The 21,586-nt window shown below is 41.9% G+C and overlaps 1 protein-coding gene across 3 annotated transcripts in view; it reads right to left on the minus strand.

Moving 5' to 3' along the window:
• The window catches only part of LOC147372338 (putative tetratricopeptide repeat protein 41), a 77,478-nt gene extending 56,860 nt beyond the window's left edge, over positions 1 to 20,618 (minus strand). For 2 of the 3 annotated variants that reach the window (XR_015164005.1, XM_086401065.1), the window contains exons 1-5: positions 17,598 to 20,618; positions 13,622 to 13,802; positions 11,461 to 11,675; positions 4,592 to 4,752; positions 408 to 849 (exon numbers count right to left, since the gene is read on the minus strand). Coding sequence is in view for 1 of the 3 variants with exons in the window: in XM_086401065.1 (XP_086257191.1) it covers positions 408 to 849; positions 4,592 to 4,752; positions 11,461 to 11,675; positions 13,622 to 13,802; positions 17,598 to 18,378 (1,780 nt within the window). In the remaining 2 variants the exon portion in view is untranslated. The remainder of the gene's footprint in view (positions 1 to 407; positions 850 to 4,591; positions 4,753 to 11,460; positions 11,676 to 13,621; positions 13,803 to 17,597) is intronic. The other variant, XR_015164006.1, reaches the window with a different exon arrangement.
• Positions 20,619 to 21,586: the final 968 nt, after the last annotated feature.

The raw sequence follows: 21,586 nt of genomic DNA on the forward strand, positions 1-21,586 counted from the left end.
ATGATCAACACACAGAGCTCCCTGGGTGGGGCTGCCAGATTTAGCAAATAAAAATATAGAGCCTCTAGCTACATCTGAATTCAGGTAAACAATAAATCCATTTTTGGCATAAGTATATTCCAAGCAATATTTGGGATATACTTATATACAAGATTATTTGTTACTTATCTGTAGTTTAAATAATTTTTAGTATATTTCCCATGCAATATCTGGGATATACTAAAAGATTATTTGTTGTTTATCTGAAATTCAAATTAAACTGGGCGAACTGTACTTTCTCTGACAATCCTCTCCCTCAACCTTCCTCCCTGGAGACGAAGGCAGGTGTGGGGTGGGGGTGGGGGGGTGGGGAGGGATCTTCCTCCCTGTGGACTCAGACCAGGTGGTTAATACTGCTTTATGCCTACCTTCTCCTGAAGCCACAGTGTCAGAATTTGCCTTTTTTTGTTTCAAAGTCCAACTATAGTCTTCAACCCAGCGTTTCAGAATCAACGCCCAGAGCTCCTGAATCGAGGCCACCCCCAAGTACTCCTTCAGGCACTGGAACTCGTTTCGGTAGATTCTGCATTCTTGGTATTCATTTGCCAGGATTGTGAGCTTTAAAGGACTCAGGTTTGTCTTTTTCCTCAAGCTGTATCTGCTCTGTCGGAAGGGGTCTCTACTGGTAAAAGAGAGATACTCCCTAAAGATGTGTAGCTGGGCTTCTTTGTCCACTGCGCTGACGAGCTCCACTGTCCTCACGTCAGGGCGGGCACACAGCGACTTGTAGGACAGGCTGGAGGAGACGGTGCTCACGATCAACTTGCAGTGAGGAGACAGTGAGCCTGGCAGCCAGGAGATATCTTTCACCTGATGAAAAGAGTCAAAGACGGTTGAAAACTTCACAACTTTAAAACTACTTTGCTGGTGTAGGTGGTGGAGAAAAAGGAACCCTCCTATGCTGGAGGAACCCCTCTCCACTATGGAGAACAGTATGGAGGTTCTTTAAAAATCGAAAAATAGAGCTACCACATGATCCTGCCCCCCCACTACTGAGCATATATCTAGAGAAAAACATAATTCAAAAAGATATACGCCCCCCAGTGTTCACAGCAGCACTGTTTACAATAGCCAAGACATGGAAGCAACCTAAAGTCCATCAACAAATACAAGGATAAAGAAGATGTGGTACATATGTACAATGGGATATTAGTCACTCATCGACAGAGTGAAAAAAAGTCATTTGCAGCAACCTGGATGGACCTAGAGACTGTCATACTAAGTGAAGTAAATCAGAGAGAAAAAGAAACAAAATATGATATCACTAATAACTGGAATTTTAAAAAAGAAACAAATAAACTGATTTATAAAACAGAAACAGACAAGATATAGAAAATATACTTACAGTTACCAAGGAGGAAGGAGGGAGGGATAAATTAGGAGTTTGGGATTAAAATATACACACCACTACATATAAAATGGATAACTAACAAGGACCTACTGTATAGCACAGGGAACTATACTCAATATCTTGTAATAACCTAAAATGGAAGAGGATGCAGAAAAGAATATACATATATATGTATAACTGAATCACTTTGTTGTACACCTGAAACTAACACATTGTAAATCAACTATATTTCAATTTTTTTAATTTTTAATAGATTCAGTGGAATATAGTAAGAAAGTATAGGGTAAGGATTGAGGTTCCAGTTATTAACAGTAACTTGGATAGCAAGCAATATGGTGCTAAGACAATACCAATTCACACTCCATATTGACAGATTCACCTCTCCATTAGGGATTTGACAGTACAAATGCAGACTCTGAAGAGGTTCCTACAAGTAAGTACTTTAACAAAATCATAGACTTCTGAAGAATGACCTACAGTGATGGCCAGAGTACAAATTGAAACATTCAACTGAAAAAGAAGATACTATCCTGTGCTGAAGAACTGTCACTTTGGGTAGCAATACTATCATAAATTAAATGGTTTCATTTGGAATAAAAGGAACACCTAATAAAATCTTTCTTGATTCCTTTAACAAACAGCCTTTCCCATCCCTCTTTGCCTAATAATAGCAACTCTCATGGAGAAGGCAATGGCACCCCACTCCAGTACTCTTGCCTGGAAAATCCCACGAACGGAGGAGCCTGGTGGGCTGCAGTCCATGGGGTCGTTAAGAGTCGGACACGACTGAGTGACTTCACTTTCACTTTTCAATTTCATGCATTGGAGACAGAAATGGCAACCCACTCCAGTGTTCTTGCCTGGAGAATCCCAGGGATGGGGGAGCCTGGTGGGCTGCTGTCTATGGGGTCGCACAGAGTCGGACACAACTGAAGTGACCTAGCAGCAGCAGCAGCTCTCATATCCTGACTGCTTACTCTGAGCCGGGCACTGTGTTGAGTGTGGACCAACTGCACTGGTTACTTACATTTTTAAAATCTTCTGTATCTTACGTTGTTTCCACATCTCTCGGGGGAATTTACAGATCCAGGGAAATTGCTCCTCCCAAGGCCAGCCAATTCCTGGGAGCGGTGGGCAGATTGCGTGAAACATACCTTCTGTGTGCAGACAAGCCAACCCATGACCAACCACACCCCGACTCACCTTCTTATTCAACTTGCTCACCAAGCCAGTACTTCCTCTGCCCTAAGTCATCCAAGGGTCAGGTGCCAGACAGTGAGGGAAAGCCCCAGGCCCCAAAGTCCACTAGAATGATTCAAACTAGCAATCCGAGACTGTGTCCTCTGCCCTGCCTTGCCTTTCCCATGAAAACCCCCAAAGTAATTTTGTTGTATATTCTGATCTGCCTTATCTATACTGATTTTTCCATATATCAAATCCCATTGATTGGTTGCTATCTTTAGTTTTTCTTCTGTTTAAAGGGATACTGGATCAATGGCACCTCTAATGCTTTTTAGTGTCAGTCATTGCTTTGGCCCCGAGCTCCTGTCTTCTGCCTTCTGACACCCTAATATTTCCCCCCAGAGCCCTGCATGACAAGGCATGTCTTCTCTCCAAAACTGTAAATCATAAATAATTCTTTCAATGCCATTGGTTTCTCCATGACATCAACTCAGTTATCCCCCTATAAATTAAATCCTAGGTATAATTTTATTTCATTAACTCATTCAGTCCCCCTAACAACCCTCCAGAAAGGCCGAGGAGGAAACTGAAGCACAGAGGGCCTAAACATTTTATCAAATTCATTACGAGGGTAAGCAGCAGAGCTGGGATTCAAACTAAGGGTCTGGCTGCAGGGGCTGGCTCCTCACCACTGCACTGATGCCTTAGGAATTGCCTGACAGTCCCTCCTCCTGAAGAGCTCTCCCTGTTCCCCTCTTCCAGGAAGCCTTTTCCAAAGGTCAAATGCTTTCGTTAGAGGCCTTCACAATACTACATACTGATCTCTGCCAGCACTTAGCACAGATGTAATTTTATATTTATTTATGTGATGATATTACTAATATCTGCCATTCCCTGCTAGAATGAAAGCTCTATTTCTTAGACTATGTCTGTCTGCTTACAGTGCTTTTCCCATGGTAAGCGGTCAATAATTATTTGTTGGATGTATGGTGGTCACCATGTACTGAATTAAAAAGCAGATTACAAAATAATATGGTATATAACTTCACTTATATAAGCGTATGTATGTGTATACAGCTATCCATAGAAAAAAGAAGGTTTAACAATGGTGAGGCTGTGAGGATATTTAATTTTCTATTTTCTTCTTCTTTTTTATATGTTCTATGAGAAATATACATGAATTACACAATTTATAATTATGCATGTATAAGTTTTATAGAAAATGCTTCACAAAGTAATGACTAATACTAAAAAGCATTGGAGGTGCCATTGATCCAATATCATGTCAAACAGAAGAAAAACTAAAGGTAGCAAACAATTGATAGAATTTGATATATGAAAAATTAAGTATAGATAAGGCAAATCAAAATATACAAGCTAAAGAATATAATAGGGGCCCGATAAATGTTTGATTGAAGTATAAACTAGCAGGGCAGAACTGTGCAGCAGTAATGGCCAGTTTCTAGAACCAGGCTTCCCATGCTTGAATTCCAAGTCCACCATCACCTTAGGACCTTCAGCAAGTTGTCTAATATCTCCAAGTCCAATCCCATTTATATAAATAGGGATGATGATCCCAGTCTATCAAGGATTGCTGTGAGAATTCAATGTAAATATCTCTAAAGTTTCTAGAATAATGCCTGGCTTGTTGTGTTATGTATTTGTTTCGTAAAATATTCAGAAGTAACTAGAAGCAGCATTGCCTATAACTATAGATATGCAATGCAAGGGAATGGTATTGTGTACATTCTAAATCAAGCCGTTTTCCAACAAGGACCTACTGTATAGCACATAGAACTCCACTCAATATTATGTGGCAGCCTGGAGGAGAGGGGGGTTTAGAGGAGAATGGCTCCATGTATATGTATGGCTGAGTCCCTTCTCTGTTCACCTGAAATTATTACAACATTGTTAATTGGCTATATCCCAATACAAAATAAAAAGTTCAAAAAAATTAATTAAGGGGTTTTCTTTTTATTAAATAATAATAAAATGGATATTATTTTGAAAAGAGATTACCTTCTCTCCTGAAATCCCATATATACCAGCCAATTCTTCAATTCCGTCCAGTACAAGTATACATGGCTTTACATTGATGGAAGCAATGAATACGTCTACAAGAAGTGAAAAGGCCAAGATATTTGCATCTTCATTGAGAATATCAGTTTCAAGCTGGGTACCTACAGCATAGAAATGTGCTCAAATTAGGTATATGTTAATGGGTTGGGGAAGCAGAAGGGGTTGGGAACAAGGAGTGCTACCCACAGCTGTATGACACATACAGATGGTGTAGGATGGTGTGTGCATGCTCAGCCACTCAGTCTTGTCTGACTCTTTGTGACTCCATGGACTGCCCGCCAAGGTCCTCTGTCCACAGGATTTTCCAGGCAAGAATGCTCGAGTGGGTTGCCATTCCCTTCTCCAGGGGATCTTCTCGACCCAGGGATCGAACTCAAGTATCCTGTGTCTCTTGAATTGGCAGGCGGGCGCTTTACCACTGAGCCACCTGGGAAGGCCATATGTGTGATGAGCAGTCTCAAAATATTCAACCCTAAAGAGGTAATGATATTTACCACCATGTGTCTCCTACATATTTTCAGGATTTTATATAAAAAATATTATGTATGATCCAAAGCGCTACTCTCACTTTCCAAAATGCAAAAATTGATCATGTTACAAAGAACTGGATGGGAAGAAAGAGAAGTCAGGCTATGTGATCTGTGAAGTTTCTGCACCGCCTTAAGATCAGTTCCTGTTTAGAGGTCACAGCCACCACTCTGGGGGTCCAGCTGTGTGAGTGCATGCACACACACACACACACACACACAATATCTCCCACCCACCACCTAGTTTCTTTGGTCCTGGCTCATTTTAAACCTAACACAACTGATCCTAAATAACTCTACCCTTAGTAATGGACTCCAAACCTTGGATTCTGGAAATTACTAGGAAGAATTAAGTTATGAATCAGCAAAGACTAAAGGAAGTAATTTGAGAGGACCAACTTGCAGGATGTGATTAAGTGACACACTAGCAGCAACCCAAAATGGTAGTCACCTACCTAATATTCTAAGAGCACTTTGGGACATACAATTTCTGCCTTGCTTTTAATTTTCAAAACTAATATTTTTCAAATAAATTAAGACCTGTTAGGATCTAGAAATCAAGTTATGCAAAGAAACTGGACTGGATTAAGTTTCTTAAGTATATGAAGATTTAATCTATTTAAGAATCCACCTGCCAATGCAGGGGACACAGGTTCGATCCCTGATCCGGGAAGATCCCACATGCCTTGGAGCAACTAAGCCCATGCGCCCCAACTACTGAGGCTGTGCTCTAGAGCCTTTGAGCCGCAATACTGAGCCCACGTGCTACAACCACTAAAGCCCAAGTGCCTAGAGCCTGTGCTCTGCAACAAGAGAAGCCACCGCAATTAGAAGCCCATACGTTGCAACTAGAGAATAGCTCCTGCTCCCCACAACTAGAGAAATCCCTGGGGCAGCAACGAAGACTCAGCACAGCCAAAAATTCATTAATTTTTAAAAAATTTACTCTATTTTGTCCAAGCAGGGAGAGTAACTGTATTACACAGAAGCATAACTGTGCTAACATCAAGACAGACCTCTTGGGGAAAAACAATGAGATGTTGATGAAGCCCTCAGCACAGCATCTGGCCCCCAGAAAGCCTTTGATAAAAGGAGCTCCTTGTTAGTTAGGGCTGCTGCTAGGGTCTGGAGTAATACAGTGAGGAAACATGAAAAGAGGAAAGGCGGAGGCTCTTCTCTGACCTTCTATGAAGCCTGTCATGAGGGGGACGTCAGCTGCAGCTGCCTAGCAGGCAAGGGCACTTGGGTCAGATACTTGGCCACGGGTGGGCAGTTCTCCTCTGCTAGATCGCTATATCCTGGCCAGCAGGGGTGGGGACAGAGGAGCAGAAATGTCAGCTTCACCCAGGGGAGTTTTAGCGTCCCCATGATGGGGAGGGAGGGCAGGGCTCACAGCCCACACAGGCGCTGCAGCTGCGGACAGCTGAGTTGGGTACAAGAAAATGCTCTCTGCCTGCATCTTCATGTGACCTCTCAGGCCTGTCTGTGCTCTCAGCAGTGGCTCCTCCTCTTCCCACGTCCACCTCCCTCAGGTGAAAGCCAGCTTCCAAGCCAAGGCGGTGATGCTAAACGATGCTGGAGCCAGCCAGCCCTGCTCATCCTGGCTTCCCCTGAGCTTCCGTGTAGCATGCATGCGTGCTCAGTCATGTTTGACTCTCTGCGACCCCACGGACTGTAGCCTGCCAGGCTCCCCTGTCCGTGGGATTTTCCAGGCAAGAATACTAGAGTGGGTTGCCATTTCCTTCTCCAGGGGATCTTCCTGACCCAGGAATTGAACCCACATCTCCTGCGCTGCAGGTGGATTCTTTACCATGGAGACACTGGAGAACAGCTACCAACTCTCTTGCTTTCCATCCTTGCACCCCTTAGTTTAGATAATGAATAGGACTTTCTTGTTTCCCTCAGCTGTCCCCCACTCCCTGCTTCTTTCTCCAGTTCAGCTCAAAGGAATAATAACAAAAGCAATAACAGCAAACTATGCCAAGGACCCATTTAAGTTCTTTACATGTATCATCTGTTAACCCTGACACAGCTTTCTGTAGGTACTATTATTCCCATCCCCATTTTAGAGATGAGAAACTGAGGCACAGATTGCTTAAGTGAACTGCCTAAGATCACAGAGCTAGTAAATAGTGGAGCCAGAACTGAAAATCCGGGCGGGCCAAGTCCAGAACCACTGCCTTCCCATTAACAAGGAGAGGTGGTGCCTGACTGTCAAGTGTTCACAGGCTGTTAATGAATTTATTCTGCTTTGTCAGCTTAAAGATTTGTTTGTTTGAAAGACAGCAGCTGTTTTTATTAGGCGCTTTCCATACCTAAAAAGATACTCAAGAAAACAGCAATTTATTTGGGGAATAAAATCATAATTGCATGTGTACAGTTGAGCATCTAATCATCAGCCTTGCCAGAATGAACACCTTTGGGATGAGCCTGAGTGGTACTAGTCGCTTTCACTTATAATCAGACACACCTGCTGCTACTGATTTTGACTTTACCCACTTAGCACACTCTGAGAAATGCAGCCACTAAAAACTCACACCCACGTGATCACTTTATTTACTCACAGACACACCTACACACACACACGCAGAAGGGAACACATATTTGTCCCTTCATCCAGAGATGATCTACACCTATCAAAACTCCCCCAGGGCCCCGACACTCGCTCAGTACCCAGAGGCTCATGTGGGTACAAGCCCTGGGTGAGAAAGGATGAAGTCTCCAAAGCAGGAAGGGTCAGACACATACAAACATGCAAATACACAGAAGGCACCTAATGATGATAATAATATCTAATATCTGTTGGTGCTGCGGTTTCCCTGGTAGCTCAGCCAGTAAAGAATCTGCCTGAAAAGCAGGAGACCCCGGTTCAATTTCTGGGTTGGGAAGATCCCCTGGAGAAGGGATAGGCTACCCACTCCAGTATTCTTGAGCTTCCCTGGTGACTCAAATGGTAAAGAATCCACCTGCAGTACAGGAGACCTTGGTTCGATCCCTGCAATCAGAAGAGCCCCTGGAGGAGGGCATGGCAACCCAGTCCAGTATTCTTGCCTGAAGAATCCCCATAGACAGAGGAGCCTGACGGGCTACAGTCCATGGGGTCACAAAGAGTCAGACATGATTGAGAAACCAAGCACAGCACAGCACTATATGCCAAGCATTGTGTTAAGTGTCTTTGTTTCTCAGACTTTATCTTAGTTCATCCTCTCAACTACCTACAAGACATCTTTTTCCTTCCTATCTATATTTCACAAATGGGAAAACTGAGCCAGAGAGAGTTAAATAACTCGCCCAGGTCTCACAGCTAATAGAAGCCATCGGGCTCCCCAGCTTCTCCTAGAACAGAGGTGGATCCCATAGGATTGTTCTCTCTGTCCACGTAAGCCTTGCATCTTCAATCTCTCCTGACCAAAGCAGAATTCTTGATTACCCTCGAAACCTGCTGCCCCATCAACGTTGTCCCATTTCAGTGAACCACCCTGACTGTCCACCTAGTTTCCTTAAGCCGAAAACTAGGAGAATCCGTAATCTCTCCCTGTCCTTCAGTTCTCACATTCAATTCCTCAGTGTGCTCCCATCCATCCCCTTGCTCCTCCGCTCCCCCAAGCTATCACCTCTTCCCACTTGGACCACTGTGATAGCCTCTAACAAGTGTCACTGCCACCATGCTGACTCCCCCACACCTATTTCTACACAGGAGACGATTTTGAGCTTTGACAAATACCAACCAAATCATGCCAGTTCCCTGCTCAAAATCCTCCACTGGCCTCCCACTGCACACAAGAGAATCTAACCCAAGATCCTGTTCTACAAAACTCAGATACAAAGTGGCGCATCCTCTATCTTATCCTGCTTCGTCTGGTAGCACTCCCCTCATCCCCCACCAGAGTGTGGACACACTGCCTCCTTCCCTTTCTGACTCACTCCACTTTGTTTCCAGCTTAGGGACCTTAGTTGTCCCTTCTGTCTGGAATGTTCTGATCTCCTCATGGCTGGCTCCTTCTTGTCTGTGAGATCTCCCAAGAGTGTAGCAGAGATGGCCGCCTGTCCTGTGAAAGTTTATGCTCCCTCTTAAAGACGGTGAGGGTAGCTTTCTATTCCTACCTGACTCCTTCCCATTGTGGCCATGGGAGCCTAGGGTGGCTGACTTCTTGCCAAAAGAATGAGGGTGGAAGTGACTCATGTCACAACCTGGCTGAGACTTTTAAGGAAAGGTGTGCCTTTTCCACTCGATTTCCTCTTCCTCTAGCCAAAAGCAGATGACTGAGGCCCTAGAAGATGACACAGCCTCAAGATGGAAAGAGCCTGCGGCCCCAAATCACCACGTGGGAAAAAGCCACTCGTTCTCTAACTAGGAACCCTGAACTGAACTGTTGCATGAGCTAGAAATGGCTCAGATGGTAAAGAATCTGCCTGCAGTGCAGGAGACCTGGGTTCGATCCCTGGGTTGGGAAGATTCCTTGGAGAAGGGACTAGCAACCCACTCCAGTATTCTTGCCTAGAGAATCCCATGGACAGAGGAGCCTGGCAGACTACAGTCCATGGGAGTCTCAAAGAATCAGACACGACTGAGTGACTAACACAAACACGAGCTAGAAATAAACTTCGAGAAGCCACTGAAATGGGATGTATAAACAGCAGCCAAAGTCATTCCAACTAATACAGAGATACAGTTCATGACCACTCAACCTCAACAGCCAGCCCATCGTCTCAGCACACCACTCTGTGTGGCATTCATCATTATTTGAAACATCTCTTGATTATTGGCTATCTGCCTTTCTCAACAGAACATTAGACCTATGGGAGTCATGATCTTGTTTGCCAGACTCAGTGTTATGTCCCCAGAACCCAAACCAATGACAGGCACAGAACAGGCAACCAATAAATACTTTGTAATGAATGAGTGAGTAAACATGCTTAGTAGAGAGCTACTGAACTGACCGGGAGGAGCAATAGCTGAAAACGAAGAACTATGGCAGCCTCTTGATGAAAGTAAAAGAGGAGAGTGAAAAGTTGGCTTAAAGCTCAACATTCAAAAAACTAAGATCATGGCATCTGGTCCCATCACTTCAAGGCAAATAGACGGGGAAACAGTGGAAACAGTCGCAGACTCTTTTGGGGGGGCTCCAAAACCACTGCAGATGGTGACTGCAGCCATGATATTAAAAGCTGCTTACTCCTTGGAAGGAAAATTATGACCAACCTAGACAGCATATTAAGAAGCAGAGACATTACTTTGCCAACAAAGGTCCGTCTAGTCAAGGCTATGGTTTTTCCAGTGGTCATGTATGGATGTGAGAGTTGGACTATAAAGAAAGCTGAGCACTGAAGAATTGATGCTTTTGAACTGTGGTGTTGGAGAAGACTCCTGAGAGCCCCTTGGACTGCAAGGAGATCCAACCAGTCCATCCTAAAGGAAATCAGTCCTGGGTGTTCATTGGAAGGACTGATGTTGAAGCTGAAACTCTAATATTTTGGCCACCTGATGTGAAGAACTGACTCATTTGAAAAAATTCTGATGCTTGGAAAGATTGAAGGTGGGAGGAGAAGGGGGCAACAGAGGATGAGATGGTTGGATGGCATCACTGACTCAATGGACATGAGTTTGAGTGAACTCTGGGAGTTGGTGATGGACAGGGAGGCCTGGCCTGCTGCAGTCCACAGGGTCGCAAAGAGTCAGACACGACTGAGTGACTGAACTGAACTGAACTGAACCTGAGCAATAGCTGAGAGGCACATCCTGCCTTGGAGCCCTTGCAACTGTTCCCATTGACCGGAATGTTCTCCCTGAGATAATCTGCCTGGCTCCCTCTTTCAAGTATTTATTCAAATGTCCCTTCCTCAGTGAAGCTTGCCCAGACGATACCTTTAAAGTCCTAAAATCCTTACACATACACACTGCCTACTTTCTTTCTCTGATTTATTTTTCTTCATAGAACTTAACCTCTTCCAAACATTCTATATTTTTTAGTCATTAACTCTTTGTCCCCTTTGCTCTCCAATAACAGGAAAACCCCATGAGGCTAACGTATTCTGTTCACTTTTTTCACGGTTGTATCCCCACTGGCATATAAGGCACTCAGTTCACATTTGGGGAAGGAAAGAAGAAAGAAAGGAAGAAAAGAAACAATTCTGAGAGCAGAAGAGGTGGGCGGATACATAGGCAAGACTATATAAGGGTTTAGATTGGAACAAGAGAAAAATAGCCTCGTGGGCAGAAGACAGAATGATCACTTTTAAACAAAATTTTTCTGAATGAATTTCAAAGTCTAATTCCATTACCATAGTGTTTGTACTGCAATTCTGTGATGAAGTAATGGATCACGGACATGATGTCACTGCTTTCACAGGTGCTGCCCACAAAATGAGGGATCAGCACCATGTTCGGGTATTTCGTCTTGAAATAGTTCACCCAGTTGGCAAGTAGAGTGGACTTGCCACAACCACGTTCTCCAGACAACAGCAAAATAGACTTGTAAGCTGGAAGAGGATTTATTCTGAAAAACAAACGGGGGAAATGTAGTCAAGAATAACTACCCAAAAAGAGGGAGGGAGGGAAATTTTTCCTGCATACATCTGTCTCTAAGAGAGATGAAATTCTAGTCTCTCTGGGAGGGAGCTTCATGAGGGAGGGAATACATGTATATATATTGCATGTGTGTTCAGTCATGTCCAGCTCTTTGCAACTCCATGAACTATAGCCCGCCAGGCTCCTCTGTCCATGGGATTTCCCAGGTAAGAATACTGGAGCAGGTTGCCATTTCTTTCTCCAGGGATGTACACATATAGCTGATTCATTTCATTGTACAGCAGAAACTAACACAACATTATAAAGCAATTATATTCCAATCTTTTAAAAGTTAAAAGAAATTCCAGTCTCTCCACTGTGAACTCACTTGCTTCCAAACAAGACATTCTCTCTCTGGGTTCGGCTCTGTCCTGTATAAAATTAGGAGAGTGGAAAGATGGTAACCTTGGAAGGCTCCTCCAACTACCATAGACTCTAGGGTTGTCCAACATGAACCTGGGGTTATGTCAAGGGCCCCACCTGCCCAAAGATCCTGGAAGGGAGACTCTGCACCATCAGGAGAGAGAATAAAAAATCAAAACACTCATACGCCAAGGATTCCCATAATCCTGATGACCATGACATTAGAAATGCAACAAAATGACCACAGTTGTCAGTGACTCTCTGAGCAGTAGCCAGCTGCTCCATGGGGGTGTTTTGGCTTGTAATAAGGAATAAATGACTTCTCTGAACTGGCGTGAGCACAGTATAACTTGTCTTGTTGCACAGTCTTAGCCACTGGACCACCAGGGAAGTCCCCCGAGCACCATGCTGTTTTAACCAAATAAACTGTCTTCCTCTTGGCATGGGTTCCCGGAACCATAAGAATGTTAGTAGCTCTGCAGTCATAGTGGGTGGTGAGACTGGGGCAGAGACAGTGGAGCATAGCCCTGAGCCACCGTGGGTTTATCTCAAATCCTGAAACCCTCACAGAATAAATGATACCTATGGTAAGAACTTGAGGATGAGAATAGAAGAAATAAAACAGTCCAAGGAACCTCCCTATTTCTAGGGTTGAAACTGGGAAGGACACCACAGACAACCCAGCTTTCTTCATGCCCCAGCCTTTTCATGCCTGTGGGTGGTGAAGAGAATACGTCACCACCCAGAAAAGGAAAAGATATGGGGGTCTGAATGAAGAGGATACTGAGAAAAAGTGAAGGAGTGCAAACTTTGGGTGAAGTGAAGTGAAAGTCACTCAGTCGTGTCTGACTCTTTGTGACCCCATGGACTATACAGTCCATGGAATTCTCCAGGCCAGAATACTGAAGTGGGTAGCCTTTCCCTTCTCCAGGGGATCTTCCCTTCCAAGAAATCAAACCAGGGTCTCCTGCATTGCAGGTGGCTTCTTTGTCTGAATGAAGAGAACACTGAAAAAAGTGAAGGAGTGCAAACTTTGGGTAAGGTAACTCAATTCCTTGCTATGGCCCATAGTCAGCCATTAACAAGTGTTGGCTGAATATCTTAATAACGAGCTGATGATGTATGTGGAAGTTCTTTGTAAATTATGCAATACTGTACAGATGCATTAGTCATGTTTCCTAATCCAACTTTTTCTCCTTAAAATCATTTCATCATTGTCAGGAATAACTTAGACAAACTTCGGACTATGGGATTAAAACAGAAGGCGAGCTCTCTGTCCTCCAGGGTTTATAATCTTCTTGAGGAGACTGGAAGAAAGAACTGAAACAGTCAGGAAAATTTAGCAGTTGCAGAGTGAGTTCTGATGAGGAGATTCTAACCCGGGGGTGGCTTTTTTAGGAAGCCTGTCTTACAGGCAGGGGCAGAAAGGGGGAGGGAAGGAAGATATTCCAAATTGGAGGAGTCTATTCACTAAAGTCAGACTGCTTTGCTTGGGATTTCTTGACGTCGTACCTGAGAACAGAGTCTAAGCTGGAGCCTGCTGCAGGACTGTTAAAATCAGATTCCATATCCTTTAAGGCAAATCTTTCCAAGATTTCAAAGATCCTGCTAGACTCCTTGGAAATAACAAACACTTCCTTGCACTTCTCAGTGAACTCTTCATGATAGAAACGTTCAAAGTTGTGCTTAAAGTCTTTAGAGACAAAAAGATATATTTTAATGTCTTAGATTTGTAGTTTAGCATTTTCCATTTCACATGGTTATTATGAATGCCCAGGGAAGTGTTCTGTGTCCCTACCACCATCTTTCTATGTTAGCACAATATTTCATAACCCACTCTACGTTGTAATGCAAGGAAGCTACAGGCAAGCAATGCTACTTGTATCTGAAATCCTACTTAGGATTCCAAGTTATTTCATGATCTCACAATGAACAGGGCAAAAGAAAAAAAAAAACTGGATTTGCTACATATATCCTCTTGTATTTTTAGATTGTTAGCTAAGTATAAGTTACCTAATTCAATCTCATGGCATATGTGTTTCTATCCAGGGCAATGGTTGGGGGAGGGAGTGGGGTGTATTTTTAGGATAAGATGCCCTAATACAATGATAACCATGAGTACAGTTTCAACTCTGCCATTGGGCAAGTCCCTTAAACTCTCAGGTAAAATAAGTGGCAGCCAGACAACTGGATCTCTGAGATTCCTTCTGGCTTCAATTTAATGTGTTTCTAAACTCATTGTTAAAGCCAAGGCATTCTGGACTGCCAAAATGTACCCCCATCTCTAGAGATACCTACATCTTCCAGAGTTTGGGAATGGGTTGTTTTTTAAATGAGGCAGGAGAATGAACATCTCTGGTTTAACCTGGTAAGGTCTCAAGACATCTTATACTTCCATAGTTAACTGGGCTGCCCTCTGGTTCAGGTAAGGGCCGGAACAGACCTAGAGGACCAACAGTTTGGCCAAGGTCAGCTGCAAATTTCAAGATCTTAGAGAGAATTGGAGACGATCCCACAACCTAATGGGTCTCTTTAGCTCACCATGAACCTCACTCACCAGTCTCAGTTAACTCTAAGGACCTCAGAAGTGCTTCTAAAAGTCAAGAGTGTGACTGCCTTATGATAACCATCAGCTACCCATATGGCCTATTTTTACCCCAGCTATGAGATTTTGGAACTATGTGGGCAATTAAAGGGTACTGAAGATCCAAAAGAAAAATAATTTATCCTTCTATTCTAAAGATTTTTTAATAGTTCACCCATTCTGTACCTTCTACTGCAGACATGTAGTCCATATATTACATATTTAAAACTAAAGTCTAAAACAAACTAACCTTTCAATAGTAACCAACATCAAAGACTAAGGAGAAAACTATAGAGAAACAATTTGTCTCTCACCCAAATACACAGAAAGGTTTAATTCTTGAACATGTTAGTAAACATTAACTGACGGATGCAGTTCACACTGAGACTAGTCAAAAAATATCATTATTAACTATACTTCAGGCTTTAGTAAAATATATACTATATTCTCCCAGGACTCATTTTTTTCATGATTCACCCATTAGCATAATATATGTCAGGCACTGTTTTCGGGTGCTTGCTGCTGCTGCTGCTAAGTCGCTTCAGTCGTGTCCGACTCTGTGTGACCCCACAGATGGCAGCCCACCAGGCTCTCCTGTCCCTGGGATTCTCCAGGCAAGAACACTGGGGTGGGTTGCCATTTCCTTCTCCAATGCATGAAAGTGAAAAGTCAAAGTGAAGTCGCTCAGTTGTGTCCGACTCTTAGCGACTCCATGGACTGCAGCCTACCAGGCTCCTCTGTCCATGGGATTTTCCAGGCAAGAGTACTGGAGTGGGTTGCCACTGCCTTCTCCATTTCGGTGCTTAATATACGTTATTACTCACAAGGTGATTAATGCTAACCAGAAATCAGAAGAAATCTAGGCTTACCAATATTATGTCATTTTCCCAAGGTCACACAGCTAGAAACTGAAAAATCTTGGATCTGAGAACATGTCTGTCTTTGGACATTCTAAAACTCCAAGGCTGTAGTGAATACTGAAGATATTTTGGCACTGCTCAACACCCTATTGAGCTACAGACTATCATTTCAGGTCCCACCTTGTCTCAACTCTCAATTCATGTTAATGTAGTGGGTCTGACTCCCTGCACCTCCAGAGGTGGCACAGGACCCAGGATTAGCCAAATCAGAGAGTCATATCACATCAATCACAATACCAGTGATTGAGTCAGATACAAGCATATAGTCCAAGTCCCGCTAATCAGGAACAGAAAGACTTAATGGTAGGACTTTGAGTCATTTACTGCTGGACTCGAACCTGGAGCTACTACAGCCATCTTCCCTCCATAATGGAGAAGCCAAAGAACTGAGGCAGCAGGAGGACAGCAGAGCCATCAGAGAAACAGTGAGAAACAAGGGCCTGGAATCCTCCTTTGAGCAAGTGGATGCAGCTTGAGCTGAACAAGACCTATCCCTAGGCTTTCAAGTTATATAAACTAATAAATTCTTTCTCTTGAAGCCATTGTAAGTCATTTGCAACCCAGAGTAATGATCGATACAATATTCTTTTCTAGGACCCCAAAATGATTTGGTTTGTAGGTGGAGTCTAGTTTGACCAGCACAGGTGGGATTTCACATCTCACCCCCAACAATGAATGTGAATGACTTTAGGTAGGTCAACTCCCTCCTATTCAGCTGACCACAGATCCGCTCCCTATCATATTACAAGGACTCTGCCTGCCTGGTCCCTAAAGCATGTGAGAATGCACCATCCTCATTCCGCATTCCCACACTACTTGGGCCCTTACAATGGTAATTCATAATCTTTTTTGTGTCATTAAACCTTTTTGATCAAAGACAGTGTCTTCCTTTGATCGATGTCTTCCTACGTCCACCAAACACACATATGCATTAAAACATTCTATTTTTCATATAATTTCATGGCATCGCAGATCCCTCCCAAAGTCTATTCTAGGTGAAGAATCTATTCTAGATTCTAGGTGAAGAATCTCCACCCTATTCTGATGGTGTTCTTCCGTTTTTAATCTGTACGTGTCTACAAGACACTGCTTTCAAAATAACTATAATCATTTCAATATGATGTCAGGTAGTGCTTTTCAAACTTTGATGCATATGCAACTCACCTGTCATCTTTATTAAAATGCAAATTCTAATTCAATAGACCCAGAATGCATTTCTAGCAAGTTCCTAGGTGATGCTGAGACTACCAGTCCATGGATTACTGACTCCATGAGTAGTAAGGGTGAAAGCAAATGAGCATTGTTTTGAAGTCAGAAGGACCTGGGTTCAAATTCTAGAATGATCCCTCACTGGTGAAGTGACATTAGGTAAGTCACTTAACTGCTACACAGCTTTCATTGGTTCATCTGTAAAACAGCAATTATAGCATCTACCTTGCAGGTCTAAATCTTAAAGATTAAAAGTGATAACATGCAAAAATCACCTGACAATAAAAGTTCTCTTCCCTTTAGATTAGGGTTTCTCAACCTTGGCATTATTGACATTTGCAATTGAAAAATTCTTTATTATGAGGGGCAGTTCTGTGCACTGGAGGATGTAACAGTGACCCTGACCTCCACCTGGTAGATACCAGTAGCACACCCCCAACTGTGACACCAAAAATGTCTTCAGATGTAACCAGAAGTCCCCTGGGGGTAAAATCAGCCTTGGTCTAGAACCTCTGCTCTGGATCTACACATTAACTGCCAAACATTTTAGGTCTTCCCCAAGCTCCTTGACTTCCTAAATCGTCTTCCATGACCTACTATTTACTCTTATTCTCAGTTTCAAAAATCTTCATATGAAGTGAATGTTACGGGAATATGCTAACAATTTTAAATGCATAAATAACATTTCAACCATTTTAAAATTCCGTTCACAAGGAAGACACACAAAACACATGACCCTATGACAGTAGACTTAGCTATCTCCATATTTACTAACCTGTATTTTCCGTCATTACAGTGGCTGGGCAAAGTTTCTCTATCACGACCAACCAGTCCTTGAGAATCAGCTCACCCAACTCATGGAGATCTCTATACAACCTGACAGGGAGCCCTTTGCTAATAATCTTGGCCTTCAGCATTCCGATCTTTAATCTCTCCTCATCGTCAGTCGGACAACCCGAAGACAGCATCTCCTCTTTTTCCTCATCCCAAGTCTTCAGCGGCATGGTTCCCCTCCTAAAGTAAAAATACTGAAATTGAGACTCATTCAGAAATGCTGCTTGGATGACCTCTAACTCCATCAGACTGCAGGTGGGATACTCCAGGACCCAAGGATAACCGTTTTTTGCAGCAACATAGAGATTCTGTTCCACTCTGGATAAACTTGACAAGTCAGTTGCCTTGGAGAACATGACAGGTGAGTAGTTACGGAGAAAGTCCCCGTATGTTTGACCCAGCAAGCAGATGAAAAAAGGAAAGCAGCTGTTCACGTAGTCAAGACAGAGCTTCAGGTGTTGTGACTGGAGACAAAAATGCTGTCTAAACAGATTGGAGAGTGAGGGTACTTGGGCCTCCAACCCTGACCACCTCAGGTCCACAGCTTTGAAATACGTGCCCCGGGAATTGCAGAGTTCATTCAGCTGAGGGAAGATATAGCTTGCCAAAAAGTCTCTCTCTTCTTCAAAATCACCCAGAGTCGAGCAGATGTAAGGCTGAATGGGTTTCTGCGGCTTTAAAAGGAATTGGGCAGACCTGTCTTCACTCTCATTTGCCTTCATTTCACTTTGCTCAGAGATGATATAACCCTTAAAACGGAACAATTTTTGTTCTGGTGCAGCCACCAACCTCCTCTGCTTCTACAACTTTCTCCTAATTATGTTTGCTATAAACATATTGAAATCTTTCCCCAGAATGTCTTCTTCTTATAGATACTATAATGTGATTGATGCCAAACAATGCACAGATCAGACTTGAAAAACAATCGAGTTTAAGTCAGGACTGAAAAAGAAAAAAGAAATTCTTTTTAGGATTCCAGGAAGTTCATTGAACCTCTGTTTCCCCAAAGCTTTTGCTGAAGAGCTGAGATCCACAGGTGGTAAGTGGGCACTGAATACAGTTCTCCCTGTTTGCCTCAGCATCCCCCATCCTACTTTTCCAGTGTTCCTTCTGCCCCTCCCTGTTAATTTGGAATCTATGCAAGGGAACTTGCTAAAGTGTGAAAAGGAAGGCAAATGCAGAAAAGGAGCCTAGCATACCTAGCAACAGAATAAGCCAAGACCCATGACCAGAAGCAAGAATGAAAATTGTTATGAAGTTGAGGTCAGGAAAGAGGAATAAATTAAAATAGCAATATAATAAGGCCCAAGACCAATAATGCACCTGGCATCTGAGAGGCAAGGAAGTCTGGATCTAAGAACTTCATGGAGTACTGTGATTATTTCTATCTCAAGTTGTGCGGGCTCTTACAACATTGCATTCACCTACATGCATTGGTAATTCAATTCCACTGAGCTAATGGAAAAACACACACCCTCCAACAATGAGGTAGATATGCTTGCATCTTGCTCAGAAGCAAAAGATTCAATGAAAAGTACCTAGTTTTATGAGCTTTTTCTTGATGCAACTCATTTCCTTACCAAATGCTGCTTCACTGTTTGTTGCTTTCACCTATAGAGAAACATACCGTGTTATCATGAATAGGGCAGTTTTCCATCAAGATCACCTGACAAGAATATAATAATGCATTATCTTTGGAAAAAGTGTTAACCCTTTTGCATTTAATTGTAACAATAATCATACAATAGATAATATTACCACTCCGCTTCACTGATGAAGAAACAAAAGTTCAGACAGGATAAGCAACATGTCCAAAGTCACTTGGCTAGTAAGTGAAGAGCCAGGATCTAAACACAAGTCAGCCTGACTCCAGGACACATACATTATACTGCCTCCATATTATATGGATAAGACTCTAGGTCTTGAAGATACCATAGATCAATGCATAGAAAACACCTATACAATAAATGATACTGTAATAAGTAGGTGACAATTAGAAACAATTAATCTCACACAAACAAAATCTAAAAGATAACTGAAGAGGCATCATGAGCACTTTATTAAAAGACTTTTTGCCTGCCATTTAGGAGGCTAGAATTAGATTATCATTACTTGAAAATATCCATCTTTTCCTATTTCCAAGTGATCAGAGGTAATTTATATCTTGGTCTCTACCAGGCCCCAAACAGCCAGCATAAGGACTGGCTCAGAGTAGGTGACAGGTGAATATTTGTTGAACAAAAGAATTTAGTATAATTTTTAAATGAAAACATAATTAAATATTAATCAAACTGGGAAAAGATTTCCAAAACTTTTAAGCTATAGAAGAAATCACAAAAGATGTACAAATAATAACCACATTTTTAAAAGACGTAAAGGCAAACAATGGACTGTAAAAAATATTTGCCACAAATAAATTTATCTTTATTCTAAGAAAAATACTGACATCCTAGTAGATATACAAGCAAAAGATACAAATAAGTTAAAAAAAATACAAGAATATATATAAAAGCATATTTAACCTTTCTAGAATTCAAAGAAATCTAAAATGATACAGATATTTGATACAGATATCAAATAGCTGTATATTATTATACAGATAATCAATGATACAGATATTTGAAAGTATAGCTATCGAAACCATGGAGTCCCAAAGAGTTGGACACAGCTTAGTGACTGAACAACAATAACAATCTAAATATTGGTGAAATTTATACCTTATGTATACTTATGGAATTGTAAACTGGTAATTCTGGAAAGCTATTAGAAAGTATGTTTGGAAAGTAAATAGCAATATACTTCAAAATATATTACTACTTTCTGGGAATCACTCCAAGGAACTAATCAAAATAGTGAAAAACTACAACTGTTAGGTGTTCATTGCATTGTTTATGATAGAAAAAAATAGAAAAAGAAAGAAAGCAAACTAAATGGTCTTCACAAATGATATAACTCCAAGGAACTAATCAAAATAGTGAAAAACTACAACTGTTAGGTGTTCATTGCATTGTTTATGATAGAAAAAAATAGAAAAAGAAAGAAAGCAAACTAAATGGTCTTCACAAATGATATAACTTGTCACTGATGGCAAGCTATATATATATATATATTAAAAAAGAAAGTTGTGGGCTTCTGCTTCCAGCCATGATAAATAACAGGGACAAGACTTACCTACCCCCTTCAAAAAATTAGAAAACTGGACAAAACATATTAATTAGCTATTTTCAGATATTATACATCAGGCAGTAGAAAGTGTGTGATCCTAGAGAGAAGTAAACTAAGGGAGTTATCATCAGAAAAAGTAGACTTCAGAACAAGTGTCACTGGTAATAGAAAGTGACATTACATAATGACAAAGTAGTCCATGAAGAAAGTACAATAATCCTAAGTATGCATGCACCTAACAACAGAGTTTTAAAACACACAAAGCAAAACTGGTAGAAATGACAGGAGAACTAGACAAACCCATAACACAAGTTACAGATTTTAAAACTTGTCTCTGAAGTAATCGATAGTTTAAGTAGTCAGATAATCAGCAAAGATGTAGAAGATCTGAAAAACACTATCAAGCAAATTGATTTTGAACATTTCACCCAAAAGCAGCAGAATACAGATTTTTCTAGCGTGCACACAGAACAATCACCAAAATGAACCAGCTTCCAGGCCAAAGTTCAGCAAAATGCAGCCTAAAGGCCAAGGCCTACCTGTTCCCTGTTTTTATAAAGAACATTTTACTGGAACTCAGCCACTTTCACTTATAGTGAGTATTTAATATTACAACAGCAGAGCTGAGTAGTCATGATAGAGATTATTTGGCCCACAAAGCCTGAAATATTTTCTATCTGGCCTTTTAAGCAATAAGTGTGCTGAAGTCCATCCTAGGTCATAAACCAATACTCTAACAAATCTGAAAGAACTAAAATCATATAA

The sequence above is a fragment of the Bos grunniens genome, chromosome 5, assembly GCF_055505025.1.
Source record: "Bos grunniens cultivar Pamir isolate PY7600 chromosome 5, Bosgru_T2T1.0, whole genome shotgun sequence".
In the NCBI taxonomy this organism is placed as follows: Eukaryota; Metazoa; Chordata; class Mammalia; order Artiodactyla; family Bovidae; genus Bos; species Bos grunniens.